At 34.7% G+C, this 21,697-nt stretch overlaps 3 protein-coding genes across 4 annotated transcripts; 1 reads left to right on the forward strand and 2 right to left on the reverse strand.

Annotated features, from left to right (window-relative positions):
- Positions 1-367: 367 nt before the first annotated feature.
- On the reverse strand, positions 368-4,288 carry LOC7461240 (purple acid phosphatase 2). The gene is made up of 8 exons (XM_002306090.4): positions 3,771-4,288; positions 3,259-3,459; positions 2,940-3,051; positions 2,543-2,772; positions 1,889-2,027; positions 1,354-1,574; positions 898-1,019; positions 368-801 (listed from the first exon to the last, which is right to left on the reverse strand). Exons 1-8 carry the CDS (start codon positions 4,017-4,019, stop codon positions 603-605), a joined length of 1,473 nt encoding a protein of 490 aa, XP_002306126.2. The 5' UTR covers positions 4,020-4,288; the 3' UTR covers positions 368-602.
- A 6,430-nt stretch (positions 4,289-10,718) lies between these two features.
- LOC7461242 (cysteine protease RD19A) lies at positions 10,719-12,957 on the forward strand. Its single transcript, XM_002305415.4, has 4 exons — positions 10,719-11,204; positions 11,402-11,521; positions 12,099-12,345; positions 12,448-12,957. Exons 1-4 carry the CDS (start codon positions 10,743-10,745, stop codon positions 12,723-12,725), a joined length of 1,107 nt encoding a protein of 368 aa, XP_002305451.3. The 5' UTR covers positions 10,719-10,742; the 3' UTR covers positions 12,726-12,957.
- A 510-nt stretch (positions 12,958-13,467) lies between these two features.
- LOC7470017 (V-type proton ATPase subunit a3) lies at positions 13,468-21,014 on the reverse strand. 2 transcript variants are annotated; one of them, XM_002306092.4, is made up of 18 exons: positions 20,666-21,012; positions 20,237-20,281; positions 19,846-19,968; positions 19,654-19,761; positions 18,831-18,941; positions 18,536-18,709; positions 17,715-17,852; positions 17,350-17,457; positions 17,142-17,249; positions 16,862-17,010; positions 16,099-16,252; positions 15,698-15,858; positions 15,400-15,606; positions 15,093-15,276; positions 14,917-15,000; positions 14,579-14,769; positions 14,190-14,249; positions 13,468-14,094 (listed from the first exon to the last, which is right to left on the reverse strand). In XM_002306092.4, exons 1-18 carry the CDS (start codon positions 20,819-20,821, stop codon positions 13,890-13,892), a joined length of 2,466 nt encoding a protein of 821 aa, XP_002306128.1. In that variant the 5' UTR covers positions 20,822-21,012; the 3' UTR covers positions 13,468-13,889. The 2 variants fall into 2 exon arrangements, 1 of the variants encoding a protein (XP_002306128.1); XR_002981541.2 differs by lacking the exons at positions 13,468-14,094; positions 14,190-14,249 and having other exon boundaries at positions 14,621-14,769; positions 14,852-15,000; positions 20,666-21,014.
- Between the last annotated feature and the right edge of the window lie 683 nt (positions 21,015-21,697).

Consider the following 21,697-nt stretch of genomic DNA (forward strand, 5'->3'; position numbering starts at 1 on the left):
TTGTTAAATAAGTTAAAATACATCTTTAACCTTGAAAAAGATGAAAAAAAGAAGAAGACTTTTCATATAAGGATATTTTTGTTCTTTCACACTGTTTGTTTTCTGTGTAATTTTCATATAGGGATATTTTTGTTCTTTCACACTGTTTGTTTTCTGTGTAATTTTCTATAATCATAAAGAACATTTTGGTATTTTAATATTGTTTTATTATTTTTAAATTTCAAAAATTGCGCCAGACCCATATTTACTTGGATCTGACAAACAAGCAAAACCCAAATTACTTGGATGCCAGACCCAAATAACATGGATCTAACATATTTGCCTACGTTACTTGACTCTTGACCTAGCATGATTATCAAATGCAAGATACTTAAAACATTCACTATACTTTTAATATATTTTTTAAAAAAATTAATATTGAGAACGAGCCAATATCCTAATACACTTTCATTTGGTGTATTTTGCCGTATGATCAGCAAAAAAAAATTTTTTGTCACAAACGCTGACCACCAAAGGGGCCAAGGGACGATTCGTGATTGCGGTCCACTTCTCTATATGAGAATTTTATTCCAGGAAATGAAAGGATCTCGAGAACTGATTGATCACGAATCGGAATTTGTTGAGTCATCGACAGGATGCCAGTATCTGTTGTAAAACCACACGGTGTCAGCTTCCACAGCATATCCATCTTGATTGCGGTGCCAGCCATAGTAAGCATGGGTTCTGTTCTTAATATCGAAAATGGCATGACCAAAACTGGCCTCGCGGTATGCTGAGTATTCTGGCTGTGGATACGTCATGCTGCAAGATATGGTAAGATCATGATATATTTAACATTGCAAGACAACTTGGAGATGTATATCAGAGAAGATTAGTTCATTTATTCAATGATCTTACCTTGTTGCCAGGCCCTCTATATTTCCTCCATCACCAATGGTAATGTAAACTGGGGCAGTTTGATCTCTTACCGGTACACACTGTCCGTTTACAATGTTGTATGCAATGTTGGATATGCGCTCCTGCAGAGACAATGCACCAATTGTTACTTTGACAAAGATTTCACATTCAAATCTAGTCTGGTAGTTCTTTCTGATTGCAAACAACCTCAAACTTCTCTTCAATGATCTGATAGTACTGACGATCTCATCGTATTAGATAAGCTTAAAGGATTTGCATTTAATGTCATTCTGAAGCAAAAACAAAACTGAAGCCAAACAGAGGAATCTTTACAAAACTTTGGACGTTTTTTAGAAAGTTATAATAGACATCCCAAAAGGTGGAAAGAAAGCATTTCAAGAGAAACATGAACCTGATCACATGATTTATAACTTATAAGGGATAAGGGACACTTACAGATCGTTCATAGGCATGAACATGACCAGCAAACACAACATCAACTTTGTACTTAACAAACCATGGCTCGTACATTACTCTCATGGTCTCCCCTTCCATGTAATGATACTCGTAGCTATTATACCACGGAGAATGGATAAGAACAACCAACCATGGTGTCTCACTCCTGTTAACTTTTGGTAGCTCTTCTTCAAGCCATTGGTATTGAGGAGTATATTTGCCTAAAAACAAGATAGAAAAACAGATGCAATTACGCAAAAGCAGGGATTATACTTGATTTTCCAAATAACTGAATGCAGGTATCAAAATGAAGAGATTACAGGAGTTATGGTAAACAATTGCACTAAATATGAGCAGCGTACAAGTCATGATTTCCAAGGTCTCTTCCTAAGCAATATATGCACTCGACATTTATGTCTAACAAAAAAATGGCCTGAACCAATGTTTGATGAAAATAAGTTGCACATACACTGATACACACACTCAGTCTTTTGTTCATTCTATTTTACGACTCTTGAAGAAGTAAAACCCTTACCATATGCCGAGTATGAAGACAACACAATGATGTATGCTGAAGCCCTCTTGATTGAGTACCAAAAAGGAGCGGTGCTTTGCGCTGCTCTATAAGGGACATGGTAGCGGTGAGTATAAGGCTTAAAAGGTTTAGTTTCACCCTGCAACGACATTTCATTCTTTTGTTAAGAATTTTCTTTTCAGCAGCTTCTGTGCATTTATCAAACATGCACATGGAAAACTATGGACTAAAACCATAAAACACAAAGCATCAAAAATCAAAAGCAGAGGCACCAAGTGCAATTTACTTTCTAAATCAAAGTTAACAATTAAACTCGTAGCAAGCTTTGCATGGACAATAGAAACCACATCGTATCTATAACAGTCAAGTTCAACAACTAAATTAAGGTAGTTGCAACGAAGTTAGTTGGCAAGCAAGATGATATATTGTCGGCACTGAGAAGTAGCCCTCAGAATGGAAATTAACATTTCCTGAGAGAACAAAGTTGAAAGGATATTGGAAGCCATGGATTATTCGAATGGTGTGAGATGAAGCATCTCTACCCATTAGAAAATAAGAATTACAGAAGATACCATCTCCTGTTGGCCTTCACTTATTTCAGAGGTGTCGAAGATATTATTCTTGATTAGATGATAAATAGTAATAGATGCTTACGATATCAGGGGCGAAATCAATCTCATGGTTTCCTGCAGTCCATATCCAAGGCTGATAAGCAACACTTCTCTCTACAAACCTTCCCCATGTATCCCATCTCACATTATCATGATTTGGATAGTTGTCGGCATAAGAGAGGTCTCCAACAAACAAAACTGCTTGCCCTTTTGCTGGGTTATTTTCATAGTGAGTGAGTGTTCTATTTGAATCATAAGTCTGACCAAGATCCCCTGCAAATAAAGTCCCAATAAGAGGACATCAGCGCATGTAAGAACCTGAACATCCTATCCACTGAAAGAATCTTAACCATACACAAATACAGGAGCAAACTGCAGGTATGCATGGACCACAATGCCTATAATATAAGCAAACAGAACCTATAGCAAGCCATACATACCTATGAGACCAAATGTATATGGGACATCAGGACCAACTGCAGGAGGAGTGATAAACCAGAACTGTCTTGTGGTGTTCCCAACCCCTACTACATAGTAATATTTTGTGTTGAACTGCCACAAGAAGTCAGATAAGCAGATTAATCAAAACCATACTTAATTTGAACAAAAAAGGTGAATATTTTCAAGTAAAAATCCAAACTCCCAATGAATTTGATTGAGAAACTATCAGGTACCAATACAAAACAGAACATAAACATGGGAGCTGCGAATGAAGCAAAATGAACATCAAATAGAACATAATTTTTTTAAGAAATTCACCTCTAAGTTTCTGATGATGCAGTGATGAATGTAGCCAGAGGTGTAATTGTAGAATTTATAGGTATAAGTTTTGCCCTCAGCCTCCTTCTTTTGTTTGCTACTTTCACTCCAGTAAATCACTGTATTTGAACCTGATTCATCAGCAGTCACCCATGACACTATCACTCCCTTCCCCACATGATCTCCTTGTGTTATATGAACCTGTATTTAAATCACCCACATATCAATAAATTAAGGAGAGTCCATCCACTGAGAAAATCAACAAAACTCTCAAGGAGACTCCCCAGAGTTCTAAGGACAAAAAAACACTTAAAGTTTAGTTTTGCATTTTTTTTTAAAAAAAAAAATTAGAACTTTCCCTTTCTTAATTGACAAACCCACCTAAATTACAAATATAAAAAAGAAAAGACAAAATTTTAATCAATACATAGACTACATGCTTCAATGACGAAAATAACAAGAAAAGGGCCAGTAAATAACAAGAGGAAAAAAAACATGAAAAAAATACACACCTGTTGAGGAGCATTGTAGCCAGGAGGGACTTTAAAAACATCACTATCAAGAGGCATGTCAATAGTTTTCTCCACTTTCCTAACGAAACTACTGGTTTTGCCTCCATGACACAACACAGCCGCATTGAAAACCAAAAACAATACAGCAAAAACAATGGATGATGAAGAAGGAGAAGAGCCCATCTTCTTCAGATTAGATTTCAACACCAAATTCCTGTGCTTTCCGCCTCCAACCCTTTTAACATTCATCCATATAGATATGCTTGCCTGTTTTTAGATACACAGGTGTGGCCCTTACCGTACCATATACTACGGGGGATGTACTGGAACCTGTTATCTATATCATGTTTTGCTTAACAAGGTAGGCCAACCTGTTATCTATACGTCTTGGTTTGAGCCCAAATGGCATCTGGAGTAGAAATTTATGTGGCCATTGATAGATCCAAGAAATGCAAATATATATATGAAGAGGTTGTTCTTTCTAGGAAAATTGAAAATATAAACGTGACCCTGCAGTCACGGACAGGCCGTTTCATAATTATCGACATCTGTGAAGGGAAAAGGCCAAAAGGGTTCAACAAATTAACCCCATCTGAAATGATATTTTGAGTTTGACAACATTATTCCTGTCAGAAATATTAAACTGCTTCTAACAAGATAATAAATTGATTCATGCGACTTTTTTTCTAAGAAAGAAGTCCAAGCCCAAAACGAAAGGTGACTTATAATTACGAAGTCTGGGTTACAGAACCACGACAACATCTTGATGGAACACATTACCACTGCCAATAAGAGGATGGTCAAAGTAATTCAGTCCCTAGCCATAAGAGTGAAATCTGCACTCTGATGATCATTACATGGCATTAAAGGTGTTGAAAAACAGGATTATACGTCAAATTTACTTTATTTAACACAAACTAATTCATTAAAGTAAGATAATGAAAATATTATAAATTATAATGAGTAAATTAAATTAAGAAATGGATATCACAAATTCAGTGGCGGGTCATGATTTTTGAAACCCGATCAACTTAACCTAACATATATACCATGTTATAACACCATGAACTTTTAATGCAATTGCTATCTTTTTAATTGTTGCTTGCATTGGATTTTTAGGTAATTATTTTTTATATATAAGAATAGTTTCAAGTTCACCATCCATAAATTTATACTGACATGTTAGTGTGGTTACGACTCTTACAGATTTCATTTACAAGCTTGATTTCAATACAACAGTTAGAAAATACTAGGACCTATCTTATCTATTCGATAATAATGATCAGGTAGCTTGATAACTTTTGTATTTTAAATTGAGGCCTTTAAAATAAAATACTTGTAAAACACATAAGATCATAAAAGTTTCCTTAAGTGTTTACCTTATCATTATTACTACATTTTACAACTATATGAATTTGTATCCTTTTTAATTTAATATTTCATCTTCAATCACTGATGAACTCTTCTTTTTTATTAAACAAATTATATTATATCATTAAACATGTAACAACTCTTTGATTTAACATCTGTTTCATAACTCATCTCAATATGATTTTCACTCATTTCTTTTATGTTTATTGGATTTATTGTAACTTTTTCATAACATATTCTCTTTCCGCATCGTATTTTATCTATACCAATTCTATCCCTTGGGCACATTTAGTTTATGCCATCATTTCATTTCACAACACCCTTAATTTATGCCACATTTCGTCTCTCCATTACAATTATATGACTTGTTGACTTTTCCAAGCTTTTATTTTATTTTGATCAATTGATTTTGTTAGTTTATCATATTATTCATTATATCATTATTTATTCATTAATATCAATTTTAATTTCAAGTCTATGATATTCATTATGACTTATTCATATAAATTCTTTTTAAATTCAGTATATTTCCGGTCCATCTCTGGTTTACATATATGTTTCTTCTATTTTCATATATCTTACGTTCAATCTGACCCTTTTAATTATGTATTTTATCTTGAATATATTTTTTTAAAAAAATATTTATAATACATTTAAATATTTCTTTCCAACTGAAATATTTTTTGTATCCATCTGTGGCAAGTTCCGTTATTTTTCCAATTCAAATGTTCCTCTTGCTCATTTATGACATATTTCAATATTTCTTTATCTTAATAACTTCCTTTCTTATGTCTATTTATAGCATATTCAAATATTTTTCCATCTTCTATTTTTCTTATACCTATTTATGGTGTATTCAATATCACATAATAAATTTTTCTATTAGGGACAATTAATATATTATAAGTTAAATCTCATTATCATGACTCATTCAAATATCACATATTAAAATGCCATGGTTGTGGTCCATGCAATTTTTCAGCATCATATTATGTGGTTGTGATCTATTTAATTTTTTATATTATCATTTTCATCGTTGTATTCTATTTAATTTCCACATTTTAAATTCCCACATACTTAAATTTTTCTTTGCTTTACCAGCATGATTTGCATAATATTACTTTTTTATGTCTTGTGAGCATAATTTATTTATATTAATTCATTACCCCGTAAGCATTATTTTTGTAAAATTATTTGAGTCTTTACAAAGTGACCGACTATGATACTCATTAATCATATTAGTCACCATCCAAACAGTAGACTATATCTGTATCCATAATCTACGCTCAAATGTCCAACTATAATATTCATCAATCATATTAGTCTTCGTTTGAATAATACTTTCACTAGGTAAGTTCTCGAAAAAGATTGGAAGTGTCATAAAAGGTCTCGTTTAAACTCATTCTCCTTAGATAGAACTTACTAGATAATATATGTTCACTGCACTAGTTTTTTGTATATGTAAACAGTAACACATACATGAGTAATATTATATACATGAACAAATCCAACCAAATAACATTGATGTCATTTTTAGATTTAGAAATTCGCTAAATATGAACCTTTTTACAACAACAACTTCAACCTTGAACTTTTTGTTAAAAGTGTTTTAAAATGTCTTTCACTCTTAATTAAACTATACACATCATATTGTGTATTATTTAATCTATTCAAAATGTAATTTTTTTTACGCATGAAATCACTATGATTTCCTACGTCTAAAGCTACTATAATAATGAAACTAAATTCATTATTTAACAACTTTAATATTTTTTCCTACGTACATATAAATCAACATTTTATGTTGTCACCATTTAAAGTTCTGTATATTAAACTTTTCTGGTTTCTCACTATGCATCACAAAAGGTGATGGTGAAATCCTCACTATCGAAGTAGTATTTACCGAAGCAATATTGGTTGAAAAAACCAATTCTTGAGTTAAAAGCATGATATAAATTATAAAAACAATAGCCAATAATATTTATAAATAAATATTTCAGCTCCACAAAAAATAATTAAAATAATATAAACTTGAAATAAAGCAACTTGATAAAACAAAAATATTTAAATTATGAAAGATAAAAAAATAAACACTTTTGTTTATTTTAGTTCATATTAAACATGTATTATGTCAAAACATTATGTTTAAACAAGAAAGACAAAATGCATGATTATACCAACAAGTTTGCAACTAACATGTATAAACTAAACAAAGATATAAACATGGTTTATAAAAACTTAGTTCATAAAATATATACCATGCAACAACTCAAAGAGATTCAAATAAATTGCATGAATTATAATTTTAGAAAATAAACTATAACTTTAAAAAAACAATATAAAAACCTTCTAAAATTAAATAAAGAAAAAAAACATAAAGCTATAAGCAAACCAAAAGGTTATAAATTAAAATATATAGTATTGAAATAAATCTATCTGTGAGAATATAACAAATTAAAACAAAGTTAAATTATAACTTAAATTTTAAATAGGCTAATATCTCTTTAACAATTAATCTATGTAATTAATATTATTTTTTCCCACATGATAAACTAAACAAAGTCTAGTACAAAGAGTAAAGCCTTAAGATTATAGATCCAAAGTTTGTAGATATGTATAATAGACTAGTGAGCAGAAATATTTAATTTATCGTCACAAAGGCATGTTAAATAAAAGATGGCGGATAAAAGCCTAGAGTTTATACATATTTAAAACTATAGGGATGTAAAAGCATAACTAAAAACAAATGTGCTTTCAACACAAAAATAATAATATAACTTTAGCATGCATACTAAGCATATATTCAAACTTGTAATATATATAAGACCGAAGTCCTAACATGCATACTAATAATAAAAATAATAATTTTTAAATTAAAATAAAAATGGTACTTACTTGTTAAAACACCTTAAATTAATGAATCTTTTATTGTTGTCAATGATGAATCATTTGTCCTTAAGGCTTTATTGTTCTTCACTTGTGCAACTAGAATGTTTGCAATATGTCTTCCAAGATTCCAACAACATTATATTGGTTTAAAAGCACTTCTAAACAAGGTCTTCGAACCAAAGATTATGTAACTTAATATCTCTCAACAAGATGAACCTAAGCGCTAGATTTTAGAGAAAAAAAAGCATAAAAAGGAATAAAAACACTAAAAATGAGGTAAGAAAAAGTGTGGAAAAATATAAAAAATACAAGTTAAAAACTCTTTCTTTATCCTTTTTTTATAGTGAATTTTGAAAGTTAAAATATTAAAGAATTAATTATTGATGGATCGATGTATTTCATACTGAAAACCTTTTTTTTTCTCATAAAACCCATGACTAGAAGGGACCAAGAGAAATAAGATCCATTATATAAGCTCACAGAGCCCAAAGCCGTGTAGCAAGAAGGTCTGGCAAAATGCCAGGCCCAACACCCATTAGGCATAAGTCGCACGACTCCTTTGGGTCTGGCGAGATATCAGACCTAACCCTTTAGGCCCGGCTACGCACTGTGCTCAAGCGCCTGCGGGTCTAGCGAGATGTTAGACCCAACCTCATTGGGCTCAACTACACCCCCGGTCCAAGCTCTTGTGGGTTTATAGAGATTTCAGACCCAACCCCCCTGGGCTTGGATATGTACTAGAGCCAAGATGCTAGAATTAACACCTTTTTAAGCCAATAATTCCTCCGAATATGAGCACCTAAGGTGAGAATCTAGGGTCCTCATCTCCTTCCACATTTTCTATGCAAAAATTCCTCTAAGGGTAATCCATACGTCAATCAGTATTAATATTAATTAAAGGGTTGATCCCATCAATATTAATATTGTGTACATATTGATATATGATCGTTTTTTATAGACACGTGATACTCCCATCAATAATTAATGTAACGTAAGGAGATACTTACAATCAATATTAATGTTAACTGTAAGGGTCTTCCCTCCCCCACTTGGATATGAAGAAGGAAAAGATTTGAGTAAGAAAAAAGAAAATTCAAGGTTATGAATATTCTCTGAACGACTTAGAAAAGAGGTTTGTCATCTTCACTCTTTTAGAACTTATTCTTAGCATTTATCATACATAAACTAAGAATATATTTTTTTGTTCTTAGAATTTAATGCTTATTTATTACAACTCCTCGTAATAAAGTTACTGACTTAATCATCAGAGGGTCTCTAAAATCCTTAAAAGATACTGTTTTATAGGAAATCCAGCCATTGTCACCAACCCCTGAAATCCTCAGTTACAGAGAATAGAAGATGAACATGAACATGAACATGAACATGAACATGAACATGTGATCATTCATCATCCAAACACGGTGAAAAATAGGTTCTTGACATTCTAGATTTTAGACCCATAATTTATTTATTTAAAACAAGTTTCCAACATCTTCATTGCAATCCCGGGTATAGTAAACATGAGTTCTGTTCCTCGTATCGAAAACGGCATGACCAAAACTGGCCTCACGATTTGCTGAGTGATATGGCCGTGGACGTGCCAAGCTGCATCACCAGATCAATACATTACATTTAACAGGCATATATCTATATGAATCTTGATTTATATTTGTTGGTTCAATCGAGGAATTTGCATAGGAAGAAAAGCCTAAAAGAAAAGGAAAAAAATCAATGATCTATTTACTTGTTTACCAGGCCTCCGAGATGCCCTCCATCACTAATGGACAATGGCGGTGTAACACAGGAGCCGATTGATTCTTTTTTTACAGAGCAATCTCCGTTTGTAATGTTGTATGCAATGTCGAACAAAAACAGGCTCCAAGCTACTGCCATGGACTCCCCTTCCGCGTAGCGAGAGCATATTACCTTCCACAGAATGCTACGAGCAAAACAACATTCAGCCATGGCGTCTATAAACTTTGGTACGTAGCTCCTTGTCAAGCCTTTGTGTGTTGTTAATGCTTTTTTAAAATTAATTTTTAATTAAAATTAAGAAAAAAGGTTTTCATAAGAAGTTATAGCAAAGGAGCCCAAAGACAACATGTAAGCAAACATTCAGCCCAGCCCACTAAAACTTTCCCCTGTACTAATGGGCCTCTGTAGCCCATTTTCACACTCTTTCCAACAAGTAGCAGAAACAGAAATAACTTCCCAGTCGGAAACCGCCAGTCCAAGAAGAAGAACCTGCCATTCAAAAGTCAAACGGTTCACCTCTACCACGTGTCCTTCTCCTATTGCCTCTTCCTTTCCCTTCTCCCTAAGCAACAAAAGGCCCATACCCACCGTTACGACTGTTAGATAAGCTCCACCCACCCCCTATTTTACTACCATTCATGGTCCTTAAAGTTTCGACTCCTGGCGACATTAAGCCCTTTACTTTATAGAGGAGCCTTCTCTATGACTTTCTAGAATCTAGGTGATTTCTTGTGGGAAAATAACCTAAGGAAGAGAGACAAATTGGACTAAATAATAAAAATTGATTCTTGAAGGATGATATATGTAATTATAGGTATAAATAACCACGCAATCCATTCGTATATTTATACCTATAATAAATAATGATAATAATAATAATAAAAAAAAAAAAAACGAAAACGAATCTTTTTTCTATATAAAATCTCTCTCTCGGTGAGTGTTTGCCCTCATTTAACAATGTCTCTCAATCTCTCTCTCCTTGTCATCCTCTCTCTCCTGTTTATCTCCGCAGTTCATGCGGAGACACTCAACGGTGATGATCCCTTGATCAGGGAAGTAGTGGACGGTCAGGATGCGTCATCATCAAACCTGTTAAGCGCAGAGCAGCATCACTTCTCGCTGTTCAAGAGTAAATTCAAGAAATCCTACGGCTCACAGGAAGAGCATGATTACCGGTTCTCGGTATTCAAGGCTAATCTGAGACGCGCGGCGCGTCATCAGGAATTGGACCCAACGGCGAGTCATGGAGTGACTCAGTTCTCCGATTTGACTCCGGCGGAGTTTAGAAAGCAGGTTTTAGGGTTGCGCAGGTTGAGGTTGCCTAAGGATGCGAATGAAGCTCCGATTCTACCTACTAGTGATTTGCCTGAGGATTTTGATTGGAGAGATAAAGGAGCTGTTGGTCCTATTAAAAATCAGGTCTTTTTTTTTTCTTGATTTTTTACTTTTTTCGTGTTTTTAATTGTAATATGATGGGTTTTATTTTTAATTTTTTCAAGCGTTGACTTATACACTAAATTAGTGATTTTTTAGCTGTTATTTATTTATTGATGATTTATCTATTTGGGGTTATCAAGGTTAATATGGTGATGTTGATTTTGTTTTGTTGGGGTCAGGGTTCATGTGGGTCATGCTGGAGTTTTAGTGCCACAGGAGCTTTGGAAGGTGCCCACTTTCTTGCAACTGGAGAGCTTGTTAGCCTCAGTGAACAGCAGCTTGTGGATTGCGATCATGAGGTGTGATTCTTTGCAACTAGTCTTTTAAGTTTTTAATTATTTATGTTTCATTTTTTTTAAAGGGTTGAGCACATGACGACTTTGGGTACTTGAAGCATAATTCATTTTTTATTGAAGGTTTTAGCAAGGAAGAGAAAAAAGTTTGTTTGCTATGTTATTGGAGTCACTGGAGGTTGTTTGTTTTCAATCTTCAAAATCATCAAGTTTATAAATAAAAGGATTGAATAAGTATCTATCTGGCAAGGGTTGTTGGTTATCTTTTGTTCAAGATACATTGATTTTCAGTCGGTATTCTGGAAGGTTGTTCATGAATGGCTGCCTTCTTGTCATGTCGGAGAGTTCATCCAATTAATTAGACTTACAGATTCAATGTTCTCTAAAACCTTGCAGTTTTCTGTTGATGGTTCAACACATGCAGTAACTGCTTAATTTGTTGACATATTGCCTGGAATTAATTTCATTTTGATGAGAAATAAAGAAGTGAAAACAATTCATTGGATAACATGTTTTTTTCAGTAAGGTGGTTAATAGATTAGCTGTTTCGTGTTCTCAAAATTCAGCTCATTCCTATATGCAGTGTGATCCTGAAGAACCAGGTTCATGTGACTCTGGATGCAATGGTGGGTTGATGAATAGCGCCTTTGAGTACACTCTCAAAGCTGGTGGTCTTATGCGCGAGGAAGACTATCCTTACACTGGTACTGATCGTGATGCTTGCAAATTTGACAAGAACAAGGTTGCAGCAAGAGTGGCCAACTTTAGTGTTGTTTCCCTTGATGAGGATCAAATTGCCGCAAATCTTGTGAAAAACGGACCTCTTGCAGGTAAATGAACTTGAGTTTTATTGGTTGAGTGATTATATCTCTTTTGACGCCCACAATTGTAGTGTTTAGTTGTGTATAACTCCTTGCTTTGCTCTAATACAGTGGCCATCAATGCTGTGTTCATGCAAACATACATTGGAGGAGTGTCGTGCCCGTATATCTGCTCAAGGAGGCTGGATCATGGAGTGTTGCTGGTGGGATATGGTTCAGCTGGCTATTCTCCTGTCAGGATGAAGGAAAAGCCATTCTGGATCATCAAGAACTCCTGGGGAGAAAAGTGGGGAGAGAATGGATTCTACAAGATCTGCAGGGGTCGCAATGTTTGCGGAGTAGACTCCATGGTCTCAACTGTTGCTGCCGTGCAGACCAGCTCCCAGTAGGATGCAAATCCTAATAATTTGATTTGCTTTGGATCTTTGTAAATAAGGTTACAATTAAGTCATACATATCTATCTAGATGCCTACCATTTTCAATCAAATCATAGGATAGTGAAATTTCTTTGAAATTTCCCATGCCTTGGGTCTGCCAAAGCAGCTGTACTATGTCGTTTGTCTTTTTAGTGCAATCAAACCCTTTGAAGACTTGCAATGATGCTTGTCTTTTTTCATCTATTTTGATGTGGCAACATACGATATCATGTCACCATAGTGCTTAAGAAAAGATTAAACGGTTTGTACAATGCGGCATATGCACTGGTCTGCATGCTGCGTTATGGAATCAGTTCAGTCGACAAACCCTTTATTAGAAGACAGCAGCTCGGTATTCAATCGTTGCTTGATAATGCAGGAATCATCGCCAACAGTGACTAGATAATTAGTGTTAATCGGATTCGTACGGTCGACATCCCCAAGAAACGCTTCTAATCATGCTAATGAACACGACATGAGGGAAACTTGATTTCTGCAGATGCCATCAACTCTCGAAAATAGCCATGGACACCGCAACACAAGCAAACTAATGACCGGTGACAACAGAAAATCAAGACTTCTTGTAATGAGCAATAAATAACCAGAATCGATCTGCTCTTAAAACCTTAGGTCTAGTTTGGTTCCCTCGTTAAAATAATCGGGCATGACGAGATTGTTGTCAAGCCCTTCAGTAAAATGTAAAAAGAGAATAAATAAATAAAAAGTCACTGTAAAATCCAGACGTTCCATTAAATACAAGCGGATAAAGTCTTGTTTTCCGCACACAGCTATAGATTCTAGCCTTCCACATATTAACAACAAAGAAAGTTGAAATAAATAAATAAAAACCTTATTATTACACTCGGCCATAGCTGCCATCACATACAGAAGACCACTTCCCCTCTAGGAAGCTGCCTGGTCCTTTAAATAACAAATAAAGGATTGGACAAAAGACAAATAAAAGGATTGGACAAGATAAGCAAAGGTCCGAAAACAGAAGCTTCCTCAAACTCCCTGCAAGATACATACATGCCAATCACCTCTCATCATGTTCCCATGAAAAACAAGCAAACAAATTCATGCCCATACACAATGACTTCCGTTTTCGGCAGCAGCTATGATTGTAAATCGGTGTATCATTCTACCTCATCATTTACTGATGCAAATGAAAAGGGATAAAACTTGTAACCATCTCCCTCGTAGAATTTATTTTGGAATTCCACCCAGTGAAGACGCAAGGCATGTAAGAAAGCACTCAGAGTTTCCATCACCAGCAATACACCAACAGTTACGAAAATAAACAAGATGGCACCAACAGCAAGGATGATAATATTGTTGTACCTGTGGCCCATGTAAAACACAATATTAGCTAGCATCCATATTTGAGTATAATTGGCGCGTGCATCCACACAACATCATAAGAAGCGTTAACATACCCCCACGCAAGGAGAAGGACCTTCTCGTAGAATACACTAGACAACTCCGAGTGCGCAAGACTGTAAAAGAAGAGGCAACATAAAGCGTACAATTAGCTCCCATCAAGGGGATCAAATAACCATCAAACAGAAAGATGAATTTTTTGGAAATATAGAGAAATGACTACAACTACATGGGACCATATCCAGGGGTGGAATTCAACATCATAGAAGGACAAGAGAGGATGTTTCCATCTATGCATCTTTTATCAAAAGAATACATAGATCACTCATCAAGAAAAATCATGCATGCAACATAATCTAAAAATTTTAACTCTACCAGTTACATGCAAGATTGAAAACTAAATTTGAACTCAAATGCTGCTTAACTTCATTTTCAAATGACAAACCTGAGGGCCCATAATCGAAGATACGAAGCTGTGTTTGAGACTGCTCCCAGTACAAACTCAATGGTATGTATCATCTGATGTACAAAAACTTCACTGAATTCAAATTCCTCATGACCATGTGAATCATGGTTCGCCTCCAATTGAAGAGACTCCTCGGTGCTCTGAAGTGGCATGTATGATTCACCTTGCCTCTGGGAAAAACATTACAATCAGAACTGATAAAGAGAGAGAACAAATTATAATGCTCTTGTTTATGGTTTGCATGCTACATACATAGACACACGTATATATACTTTAAATCATGTTGTGAAACTTGGTAGTTGAGAACTATATCATACAGCTTGGTGTTGCATCTTTAAAAGGAATGGCTTTGGGAGTAGCATCCATGGTACCGAAACAAGGGCCAATAGTAATAGCACAAGCTGAAAACAGAATATACAAGATGAATTAGTAGGATGCCCGCATCTCATATACATGAAAGATAAAGTAAAAAGCAGCAGAAAATGGAGTCCACCTGTACAGTTTTTTGCTGAGGAAAAAGCTGATTTTCTCCCAACTCGTCTGTTGGACTCAGGAACATGTATATCATCACATGGTATAAGTCAGCTTGAGAACCAGTGCACCACTTCAGAATGATAAGGAGTGACAAATAGCCAAACAAGCTGTTTAAAAATATAATTTGGGGGATAAATTGGAACCTGGAAAATGCATGACAATGGCCAGCTTTAGAGAACATAGCATTTTTAAAACTCCAGTCGGGGAAAAAAATAAAAAAATGAAAGATGCTGAAGCAGCCAGCAACTGAGTTTTTCAAAGCTTACCAGACATTCAAGCTGTTTCTAAAGTATGCTGCATTGAAATAACTCAATATGATTCCAAGGTTCATTTGAGTAACCCCAATAAGGATTGACATTTTCATCTTCAGAGAGTTGAGAAAAGGCAGCTCACTGCGGCTGCCATGCCATACAGGATCTACACCAAATGGGTAAGTGGGGCGTGCTTTTATCAAACCAACTGTGGTAGCATCCCTGAAAAACAAGTGTGCATGGGACTGTGATGTGAAAATTGAAAGAGCACAGTAAATGAAGATTTTATAGCTGGTAAGTTTAAATCAAATACCTGCAAGAGAGATCACGGCATGCATATGCTGATGGAGCAAATAGTTCGAAGGGGACCGAGAAGAATTCGTTATAAATAATACCAGTGTAAATTGAAAAGAGTGCCATCATCAGGATAACATAGCGACCACCAAAGGTCATTTCAGTGATATCTCCAAGTTTCTGATGAGCAAAACATGTATAATTTTTTTAGATGCTAACCACCAGGATGCATATAATCTAGAAGAAAAAAAAAAGGCATGCAAAAAATGACAATCTTTTAGAACAAGCCAAATCTTTTCCTGAGATAAGCCAATCCTGATAGTAAGAGAAGTCAACATTCAATACAGAACAATACAATAGTCAAGCTAGACATCAAAGTATAAAATGTCCTATCAACCATCAAAATTACCGAGAGATTACCTGGCCAGAAAGTTTCTTTTCCCTGATTATGAAGACTAATGCCGCAAGCAACAAGCAAATTCCATGCCCCCAGTCACCAAACATGACAGCAAAAAGAAAAGGGAATGTAACAATAGTGTACACGCCCGGATTTGCTTCTTGATACTTAGCCACCCTGCAATCATGTAAAACAAAATCATCTTATTTGAATTTACTAATTTCAACAGAACGAAAACAGGCAAAACTGGCATATGAATGTTTGGCGCGCACACATCTGTGAGTCCACACATGCAAGTAAATGCTACATTCAACAGCAAACTAAACAATATTTTGTACAGAAAATAGGGAGGCATGTTCCTAAACAATCTAGCCAAGTCTAATTGTATGTAAAACTGAACCCATTCCATGCATTTGGATTGTGCAGCATGCAGCTGTTTAGATCATCTTACATGATGTGGCACAAACAATATGGATGTGTTGCCAATTTAAATGCAAGTAAACAGAGCTGATATGTGCATTACTCCTACCTAGGTTGTTTTGATCTATCAGGTTTCTAAAACCTAAATTTCATGACATTTGATTGCTCTCAATCAGTTCTTTCTAATCCATTCTTTATAGTTAGGAACATGTAGCTAAATGTCATCATTGGAAAATAAATTTAAGGGAAAGGAAAAAACAAATCAAAATCGATTAGGTTACTTAATAGGTAACAATGTTGGTGGTGATCTAGCATATTAATCAAGAAAGCAACATCAGCGAGAATGACCTTAAGAGTGAAACTCACCCATACGCATCAACAATATCTTGAAAAGCAGAAGTAAACTTGTTTGTGTGGAAGTATGTAGGTGGTGACTCTGATGTATGTAGAACCTGGAAAATTGCTCCAACTTGTGAGTTGGAATCAAATGCAGCTTTCTGCAGTGCATCCTGGATCTGCAGACATCAAGTTCAAACTTATTTTATATGCAATCCAATTCGAAAGGTTTCATGGTCCGTATCAGTTCAGAAATGTGATTCAAGATTTCCCAAAACAATGCCCATTAAAAATTAGTGTCAGGATTTACCAGATTTGTAGCAAAAACAGGACTCCACCCCTCAGCAACAAGACACTTCTTGGTCACATCCAGGCTGAGCATGTTCATCGTGTGGTAGATGGATTTCTCCTTCCTCGCCTTCATGAGTTCGACAAGATTGTTAGTGGCTGAACATGATCTAAAGAGTGAAATATCATACATGTACAACAAAATTGAGTAAATACAACTATGAACAGACCAAAGTGTTCCACTGCACAAATTGATCACCAATAGTCTGCAACAATTTACTCTTCTGAAGCAATCCTGCATCTATTGCGGTTCTCAGCTCAGCAAGTCTTCCTGAAACCTGCAATTTGAAGTGAGTGGACATATCATAATCAATCAGAAAAAGGTAAAAGGTTAATAGCATATGCATAAAGCAGTTGAACATGTCTGATAATAACAATCTAGATATATGGACAATGGAAGTTTAAGATGTTTGGAGAAAAATGAGAATGTCAATACATGTAAAGAAGCAAGCAGCAGTGTGACAAGACTTGGAAAGAGCAAAAATTGCAATTGTCATTAATGAGAACGAAACATCAACAAAGGTATAGCACGTACTTCAGAGATCATTTGAACTTGTTTTCCAAAATCCTCAGTGAAAGAGTAACGATTTGCACCAAATGCTTCACAAATTCTTAGTATTTTGGTCTTTGCTTTTTCTCCTGAATAAAAGACAACAAATACATTCTTCTCAACCTGTCAACATTCACAAATCAGAAACAAACATGTTAATGTGGCAAACAAAAATAGGAGACAATCAAATTCATTTTCTCCAAGAAGTCCAGAATTCATCCACTAAACAATAAATAAAGGAAGGAACCAGTGACTTAAAATAAATCACACATAGCCCTCACATTTTAACTAGAAATCTAACAAAACATTCACTGCTGGATTCAAATTTCAAACAAACAAGTGAATCATATACTAAAACTCAGGCAATTTGCATGGAAAAAATAGTATATGATATGAATTGATTTGGATACTTGAAACAATTTACAGGAAGAAACATTATGTCATCACAGAGCCAAAGCCATTCAGTGAGCCACTTTTACAGCAGCCTTCATGCAATTAGGACTGTATAAGTGTATATAATGCATCAATGAGTGCAGCAGACAAACTTCTGATATATCATATGCGGCTGACTAGTATAAGTTAGCATGGGCATGAGCAGTGCAAGGGACATGTACAAATGGGATACAGCAGTTGGGTAAAATTTCATAATAGATTAAAATTGAGAATTACAACTGAGCTAGACTAATAGAGATGAAATGATGACATGATGCACAATAGTTCATTATTGTTTCTGTGTCATAGATACATGAGTGTGTATAAGGAACAACAATAATAAAATGTTCAGCAGAAATGCAACCAAAATCAACCTTCTCTCCAGAAACAGGATCAATGACAGGTTCCTCTACAGCAGCCTGCCTGGTGTACACATTACCCCGGGTAGCACGAAATATAATTCTTTCAAATAGCATAGACTTTTCTTTGGAAACAAGGCCAGTAATAAACCCCAACTTTACTTGTTTTGATGACTCAATTGATATTTCCTACAGAATAGCCAATCAACTATTATTGTTACAAATACAAATATGAGGATCAAGAAACACAGCTACACTAGAAATAGGATAAAGAGACATTGATAAACTAACAAGTAATTGAAACTCATACTCTGTCCTGTAATAGAGGAGTATCTAGTGATTCTTCGCCAGTTTGTTGGGATTCTATTTCCTTTTGCTGAGCAGTTGCACTGCTAAAGGCAGAAGAGAAAAACCCACCAGCCTACCAAAAAAAAGATCATTGTCTTGATTATTACCCAGCATTACTGTAACATTTGCTGATATGCAAACAAAAATCCAATACATAAATGAAGTTCTGATGAGAAAAGGCACCAAAGTAGGGCCATGCATGATCATGAACCAAATTATGTAATGACAGAATATGAAGTCCTGAAAACATTAAAAAAAAAGAGTTGAAAAATGGATGCCTGTTACATAAATTTGCGAGACTTGATAAAGAAAAGTGACTGTTGATAGCATTTTGACTCCACTCTATAACACTAGATTAGCACACATCACAGGAACTATGAAACTTGGTTTTACAGCACAATTGAGTTTCTCAATCATTGCAAACAAGGCTGGTTAATTAATGAAATCCAAGACATGCACCGTTATCTGTCAATCAAGGTTGCTTAAGAATGCAACTTGAACAAGAGGCTCAAAAATATAAACACTAGACATCATACAAGAAAAAATCATTTGGTGAATTCCTTTATCTACTGATATCCATTACGTCAGTTAAATGATTTCTATGTGTGCTACAGGAAATGTGTTCTTTCCCCTCTTCCAAGTTTAGTTTACAATTTACCTTAAAATAAACCAGTCACAGCATGTCTACTTAAAATTATCAGAAGTGCCAGCTTCTCCACGGTGTGTCTACAAGTGCTAATAGCAGAATGATTACCAATGGGTCACAAAACAAAAAATAGCCATACCTTGTTGAGGACAAGCTTATATTCCACAAGCTCATTATAAGAGCGCTGTAATTTTTCATCATTTGTGTTCATTTCAACCAGCTCTGCCTCAAATTCCCCAAGTTTTACCTATGACAACCAAAACAAAGCCAAATAGTAAGGGCATGGCCCATCTAAAACATTTCTAGCAGCACATTCAACTTTGTAGCATACCTCTAGGTCATCCACATCAATCTCAGTTTGTGTCATAGGTTTAGTTGAAGGTGTAACACCTGCCTTCTCCATTTGTTCCTTGAAAAACCGTAGCTTTCGAGCCATCTCTCCAAATTTTTTGATCTTACAAGAAGGGGGGGGGGGGGAATCAACATTTCCACCACTAAAATCTCACTCCATTACCAATTATAAAAAGGCATCATAAAACAGATATCTAAGGTACAGTTTAGTCTGAGAAGAAATCTACACTAGAAAATGCTATCAGATACTAAATCATGAGATACTCCCAATCCATGAAAATAGTAGTGATTAAGAGTACAATATGCATTTAAAATTCTTCTCAAACTCAAAATAGGTAAGAGCTCGAAATGGACTCGGAACATAAACACACCTGAGCAGCATAAGTTCTCTGAAACGGACTCTTATCTGCATTGAGCTGCAAACAGGAAATAAATAAAAACACAATTAAAGCTCAATATCAATTATCACATCAATCGCATCACGTTCTTTCACTACCAATCCCAAGAGAAACAATATTTTACCAACAAAAACAAAAACCCTAACAAAAAAAAAAAAGGAGTTGCAGTCTTTATTGAACTCCTTTTAATTCTCCATGTAGCCATCAGATTTCACAAAATCACATTTCGAATTTCGATTTAATTATAATTTAATTACAAATAAGAAAGATTACCAGCAGCACGGAAAATAATAGTAAATAAATAAGAAATCCAATTCGATAAATGAACAATCAATTCAGCATCAATTAGAAGAAGATAAGGAGAGATGGATACAAAAATGAGAGAGAGGAATGTGTACGGACATCTTTGAATTGGATGAGACCGAGGTCGCCGATGTAAGAGACAGTGTGGTGAGCAGATTCGATAGGGATGATAAGCTGCACCAATTGCATCGCTTCTGACCTGAACAGATCCATCGGCGGACAGCATCCTCCTCCTGCTACTCTTGCCTCCGCCATTTCCTTTCCCTTCCTCTCCTATCCTGGACTCGATTTCTCTCTCTGTATCTCGCAAGTCACAGAGATTGATTGAGATTTTTTATGAATTTATTTACGGGGTTACTGATTCAATCAGGTGAAATTGTTCTCTTTTTTTAAAAAAAAAAAAAAAAGAAAAAAATAACAGAGGAGACGTGAGGGAACAGAGGGAGGAGAAGTCGATTTTCTTCTATTTTCTTTTAAGCGAACTACCACCGTACCACGTCACCTTGCGTACAAGATTTGGCTGTTTTACAGTTATATCCTTGGATTTTTTTTTTCTGTTTTTTTTATTGGATTATATATTTCACTTGTTTAAACAAAAAAACAATAAGAGAATCCTATTTTAGGACGTTTCCTTTCAGTTTCGTCTTAGATAAATAACGAATACAGACATTGCATTCCATAAATAATAATAATAATAATCCCCAATATATATGGATTCCAAATTAATCTTTTTGAATAAGATTAATTATGATAATATTAGTAGATGAAAATATCTTAATGTCATGAAAATACACGATAATAATCTTTTATTTTATAACATTAATCATTCATTTTATGAGTAAAATAGCCTAATTATATAGGTGTGAAATATATTTTGCTCTAACCAATGATTTACTAATCTTTGAGGAATGGCAAATCACAATAATAATACATTGAATCGAAGACCCACAAGGCTAATCATGAAAAATATAATTTATAATAAATACCATATTTATATATATATATATATATATATATATATATGACTTTATGAAACTAGAGTAAATTTGTACAGTTTTTTTTTTATTATTATTTAATGTGAGAGAGAACAAAGTTATTATCTTTAGTAATGGATGTGTAAAATGTTATTTA

This window comes from Populus trichocarpa, chromosome 4, assembly GCF_000002775.5.
Source record: "Populus trichocarpa isolate Nisqually-1 chromosome 4, P.trichocarpa_v4.1, whole genome shotgun sequence".
Taxonomy (NCBI): Eukaryota; Viridiplantae; Streptophyta; class Magnoliopsida; order Malpighiales; family Salicaceae; genus Populus; species Populus trichocarpa.

What these genes read in the sequence shown, in the direction of transcription:
- LOC7461242 (XM_002305415.4), top strand. Translation starts at nt 10,743, where the DNA reads ATGTCTCTCAATCTCTCTCTCCTTGTCATCCTCTCTCTCCTGTTTATC. An exon ending in TTGTGGATTGCGATCATGAG is followed by an intron (nt 11,522 to 12,098) that starts GTGTGATTCTTT and finishes TCCTATATGCAG; the next exon opens with TGTGATCCTGAAGAACCAGG. An exon ending in GAAAAACGGACCTCTTGCAG is followed by an intron (nt 12,346 to 12,447) that starts GTAAATGAACTT and finishes GCTCTAATACAG; the next exon opens with TGGCCATCAATGCTGTGTTC.
- LOC7461240 (XM_002306090.4), bottom strand. Translation starts at nt 4,019, where the DNA reads ATGAATGTTAAAAGGGTTGGAGGCGGAAAGCACAGGAATTTGGTGTTG. An exon ending in TTGATTTCGCCCCTGATATC is followed by an intron (nt 2,028 to 2,542) that starts GTAAGCATCTAT and finishes ATGTCGTTGCAG; the next exon opens with GGTGAAACTAAACCTTTTAA. An exon ending in GTCTTCATACTCGGCATATG is followed by an intron (nt 1,575 to 1,888) that starts GTAAGGGTTTTA and finishes TCTTGTTTTTAG; the next exon opens with GCAAATATACTCCTCAATAC.
- LOC7470017 (XM_002306092.4), bottom strand. Translation starts at nt 20,821, where the DNA reads ATGGCGGAGGCAAGAGTAGCAGGAGGAGGATGCTGTCCGCCGATGGAT. An exon ending in CTCCTCTATTACAGGACAGA is followed by an intron (nt 18,710 to 18,830) that starts GTATGAGTTTCA and finishes GCTATTCTGTAG; the next exon opens with GAAATATCAATTGAGTCATC. An exon ending in AAAAGAAACTTTCTGGCCAG is followed by an intron (nt 15,859 to 16,098) that starts GTAATCTCTCGG and finishes TTTGCTCATCAG; the next exon opens with AAACTTGGAGATATCACTGA.